Below are 5114 nucleotides of genomic sequence, written 5' to 3' on the forward strand. Positions count from 1 at the left end.
CCGGCTCCTTTCGGCCTGGGAACCAGGCGATTCTGTCCTCAGGAATCTGTGGGCGCCTCTCCCGCTCCTCACTCTGACAAAACCATAGCCACGCGGGAAAACGTTCTCCGGGCCCTGGGCCCCACCCCGGGCTCCGCGGGCGTCCCAGGGTGTCTGCGAGGCCCGGCACCCCGACCCCATCCCCGCCCCCCACCGCCGTCCGTCCGGGCTGAGTCAGCGGCACTCCAGGCCCCAGGGGCCCCACCACCCACCCGGGGGGGGGGCGCGGCCTCCACTCGGCATCCCCCACTATCCTGCGACCTCGGGCACCGGAGGGGATGAGTCCCGGAGGCCCGGCGCCCAGGCTCCGAGGCCCTGAAGCGCTGGGGTACGGGTACAGCTCCGCACCCTGCGCCCTCCACCTTCACCTCAGCCCAGCGGCGACCTGAGCGTCAGGGGCGCGCGTGCGCACTGCGCCTCTCGGCCGTTGCCTTGGTGACCCGGGCGGACGTAGCCACGCCCTCCGGCCAGGGTCGGGGAGCGGGTGGGGGGAGGGGGCAGCCCGGGAGTGAGTGGGGGTTGGTGCGGGGGAAGGAGGGAACCTGTTGAGGGGAATTTGTGGGTGCCGGGTGGGGGCTCGGGGGTAGAGGAGGACCCAGGGAACCGAGGAGAGGGCAGGGCCAGGGGCTTAGTGAGGGCTCAGGATGGGGGGGTTCCCGGGTGAGGAAGCAGCTAGAGGTAGGTGGGGGCCTAGGTGGGGGGACCAGGTGACGGGGTAGCCTGGGGTGAGGACGTCGTTCAGTAGAGCAGCGACGGGCGAGGGTCTCGCCGGGGCAGTGGCAGGGACGGCACTGGGAGGAGGGGACCGAGGCTGACCTGTCTGTGGGGGATGGGATTCGGAGCCCGGTCGAATTTGGGGGCGGGTGTGGTCCTGGGGAAGGTTCGGGGGCGGACCTGGTCTTGGGGAGGATTTGGGGCGGTCCTGGAGAGGGTTGGGGGGGCGGGTCTGATCCTGAGGAGGGCTTGGGGCCGGCCTGGTTCTGGGGATGGTTTGGGGGCGGGCCGGGTCCTGGGGAGGGTTTAGGGCGGGCGTGATGGGGAGGGGGCGGGTCTAGTTTTGGGGGACGCCCCGCCCGCCGCCTGGCCCCGCCCGGCCCACTGGGCCCGCGTCCCGCAGGAGCCGCAGACAGAGCGTCCGGTGGCCGGGAGGGACACGGACCCACAGCCTGACGCACGGACGAAGGGACGCCGGAGCCCACCCGACCATGTGGAAGTTGGGCCGGGGCCGGGTGCTGCTAGACGAGCCCCCCGAGGAGGAGGACGGCCTGCGTGGGGGACCGCCACCGGCCGCTGCCGCCGCCCAGGCGCAGGTGAGGGGGTGCGCAGGTGGGGAGTGCGAGTAGGCCCGGGGCGCGCACGTGGAGGGCGAGGGTGGGCGGCGCGCAGGTGGAGGTGCGGGTAGTTAGGGGCACAGTTAGGGCGCGCAGGTGAGGTTGGGGCCGCGTAGCTCAGGGGCGCGGCCCGCTAGGTGCCCGAGTGCGGAGTCGGAGAACTTGACCCGAGGCTGGTCCCGGGCTGAGTTGCCGCTGTGGTCCGCGTGGACCCCCTCCCTGCGTTATTGGCCAGGGCTGCCGGCGTTCTCGTCGCTTGCAGGGGGGCCCAGTGCTCCCCACGCGTGTTACTCAGGGCGCGGCCTCAGGAGAACGGGGACGCGGGGCGCGCACCCCGCAAGCTGGGCTCGTGGGCCCAGGACGCAGAGGTCCACGCCGGGTGCTCGCGTCCCGGACGGAGCTGGCGGAGAAGGCCTGAATCATCGCGCACCCGGACGGCCTCCTCGCGGACACTAAGCAGCTTTGGACGACCGCAGCTCAATGTTAAGTGGGCTAAATATTTGTTTGCATAACAAGTATTTTCTTAAATCCTTGATTTTTCTGAAGGAAGCCGGCAGAAGTCCCTTATACTGAAAACTGAAAGGCCTTTGCCTGACGAGTGTAGAGATATGTTTGGTATGTCTAGAATTTTTTAATTAAAAGTGCTCCCAGGTGGGCCCTGTGTACCTTAGATGTGCGCCCCCTCCCCCCGTCCCCCTTTTTCCATTGCAGTGCTCTTTTTCATGTACAATGAAATTTAGGTCAGAAATCCAGCTTTTTTTTTTTTTTTTTTTTTTGAATGAGGGTCATAAAATATCTTTTTCTGTTAAACGTTTGGCAACTTCCTCCTGATGCTATTAGGGCTGAATGGAAGCTAAGGATTTGTACCTTTCTTCCAAGGACTTGGAAATAGTTTCCCAGCAGAAGAGTTTCTCTTAGGTACTGGAGTTGTTTCTTCTTGATAGACATTTCCTGTAAAAGTTAAATTCTGTTCCCAACTCATGGAAAATGGAGCCGATTATGTTAAGCGCTTAAATATGGTCACTATCTGAACTTGTCTGAGAAATTTCTTTTAGGTAGCGTTAGTGCTTACCTACCCTTTTTTTTAAATTTCAGAATGTTATGGTTACTCTAAACAGCTCTCTTCTTGAATGTAATGATGAGAATTTATATGTGGCTACAGAGTTAACTGAAGAAACTGTAAATAACTAATGTTGGTCAAAGATGAGCCACATTATTTCTGGATAGAGGCTTGAGAACTTTAAACTGAGTCTTCCTATGTTCTCCCATTTTTCCTAATGAATCCTGAAACCCACTTTTTTTTTTTTTTTGGTTAAGTTTTTATTTTGAGACAGGGTCTTGTCCTGTGGACTAGGCTGGAGTGCAGTGGCGCAATCTTGACTCACTATGGCCTCAACCTACCTGGGCTCAAGCGATTCTCCTCCCTCAGCTTCTGTAGTAGCTGGGACTACAGGCGTGCACCACCTCACCTGGCTAATTAAAAAAACCTGTTTTTGTGGAGATGGGGTCTTGTTATGTTGTCCGGGCAGATTTCGAATTCCTGGGCTCGAGTGATCTGCGGGCCTCAGCCTCCCAAAGTAGTAGGACCACAGGTGTGAGTCACCACGCCTGGCCTTAGGTTCTTATTTTGAAAAATTTCAAACATGCAGAAAAGTAGAATAGGAGATTCTTCCTCATATCCTCCACCTAGATTCAATCAGTAGCAGTGCCTTCGATAAAGCTCCTTTTCTGATTTTCTCTTTACAGAATTGTCATCTATACTGTTTTTTTTTTTTTTTTTTTTTCTCCGAGATGGATTTTCGCTCTTGTTGCCCAGGATGGGGTGCAATGGCGTGATCTCACCTCACCGCAACCTCCGCCTCCCGGGTTCAAGTGATTCTCCTGCCTCAGCCTCCTGAGTAGCTGGGATTACAGGCACCTGTCACCACGCCCAGCTAATTTTCTATTTTTAGTAGAGACGGTTTGTCCATGTTGGTCAGGCTGGTCTCGGACTCCCGACCTCAGGTGATCCGCCCGCCTCAGCCTCCCAAAGTGCTGGGATTACAGGCGTGAGCCACCGCGCCCTGCCTGTCATCTATATGTCTAGAGTGTGTATAGGTTTGGGGGGGAAAGAACTTTAATAGACTTTATTTTTCCGGTATCCAGTTTTAGGTGCCCAGCAAATTTGAGCAGAAAGTACAGAGAGTTCTCATGAATCCCCGGCCCCCCGGTACCATCACCCCCCACAGAGTGGTGCGTTTGTTACAATCTGTGGACCTACACGGGCTCGTGGTCCTCACCTGGGAGGGCTCACGCGATGTGCGTTCTATGGTTTGGACAAATGTGTACTGACATATGCCCATCATTATAGTATCACACAGGAGTTTTGCTGCTCTAGAGACTCTCTGTGCCCCCTCCCTCCCCGGAACCCCTGGCAACCACTGATCTTTATACTGTCCCCATAGTTTTCCAGAATGTCATTCGGTTGCATTCAGCGTTTTCAGGTAGGCTTCTCTCACTTAGAAAGATGCATTTAAGGTTCCTCCGTTTCTTTTCGTGGCTTGTAGCTCATTTCTTTTTAGCGCTGAATACTATTCCACTGTCTGGGTGTACCACAGTTTATCCCTTCACCCTCTGGAGGGCATGTTTATTCATAGACCAGCTGTAAACATGAGGTGCAGGTTTTCGTGCGAATGTAAGTTTTCAACTTACTTGGGTAAATACCTAGGAGCCTGATTGCTGGATTGCATGGTGAGAGTGTTTAGTTTTATAAGAAACTGCCAAACTCTCTTCCAAAGTGGCTGCACCAGTTTGCACTCCCATGGGCAATGAATGAGATTGTCTTTTGCTCCACCTCCTTGCCAGCCTTTGGTGCTGTCAGTATCTAGATTTTGTCCATCCTAGTAGGTGTGTGGTGGTTTCTCTTTGTCTTGAATTGTGCTTCCCTGATGACAAATGACATGAGCATCTTTTCAGATGCATACTTGTCATCTGTGTCCCTTTTTTGTTGAGGTGTCTGTTTAGATCTTTCACCCCATTTTTTAATTAGGTGGTTTGATTTCTCATTATTGAGTTTTTATAGTTCTTTGTATGTTTTGGATACTAGTCCTTTATATGTATGTGGTTAACAAAGATTTTCTCCCAGTCTGTGGCTTCACATTCTCTTGACAGTGTCTTTTTCAGAGAAGTTTTTAATTTTAATGAAGCTTCACTATCAATTATTTCTTTCATGGATGTGCCTTTGGTATTATATTCAAAAAGCTATCACTGTACCGAAGGTTTTCCCAGTTATCTGCTAGTCGTGAATTTTGACTGTGGTTTTTATGTTACTTTATTAAGGGTATCTAAAGTTTGTGTTGAAAAACATTGCTATATAAAAATAGAGAAAATTTGTGTTAATTATGACAGGTTAGTCATATTCTAAATTTAATTTCTTCAAGAGGACTGATCTTTATTGCAAAACTAACTTAGAATTAAGACAAGTTAGAATTAAATTTAGGCCAGGCACGGTGGCTCACGCCTGTAATCCCAGCACTTTGGGAGGCCGAGGCAGGCGGATCACAAGGTCAGGAGATCGAGACCATCCTGGCTAAGACGGTGAAACCCCGTCTCTGCTAAAAATACAAAAAATTAGCTGGGAACGTTGGCAGGCGCCTGTAGTCCCGGCTACTCGGGAGGCTGAGACAGGAGAATGGCGTGAACCTGGGAGGCGGAACTTGCCGAGATTGTGCCACTGCACTCCAGCCTAGGTGATAAGCAAGACTC

At 53.7% G+C, this 5114-nt stretch overlaps 1 protein-coding gene across 2 annotated transcripts in view; it reads left to right on the plus strand.

The window, feature by feature from the left end:
• The first annotated feature begins 201 nt into the window (after positions 1-201).
• The window catches only part of TDRP (testis development related protein), a 56741-nt gene continuing 51828 nt past the window's right edge, over positions 202-5114 (plus strand). The window contains exons 1-2 of one of the 2 annotated variants that reach the window (XM_023219118.2): positions 202-367; positions 1157-1349. In XM_023219118.2, coding sequence (XP_023074886.2) covers positions 318-367; positions 1157-1349 — 243 coding nt within the window. In that variant the 5' untranslated portion in view covers positions 202-317. Of the gene's footprint in view, positions 368-633; positions 718-1156; positions 1350-5114 lie in introns of those variants that run through there. The other variant, XM_023219117.2, reaches the window with a different exon arrangement.

Source organism: Piliocolobus tephrosceles, chromosome 7, assembly GCF_002776525.5.
Source record: "Piliocolobus tephrosceles isolate RC106 chromosome 7, ASM277652v3, whole genome shotgun sequence".
NCBI lineage: Eukaryota > Metazoa > Chordata > Mammalia > Primates > Cercopithecidae > Piliocolobus > Piliocolobus tephrosceles.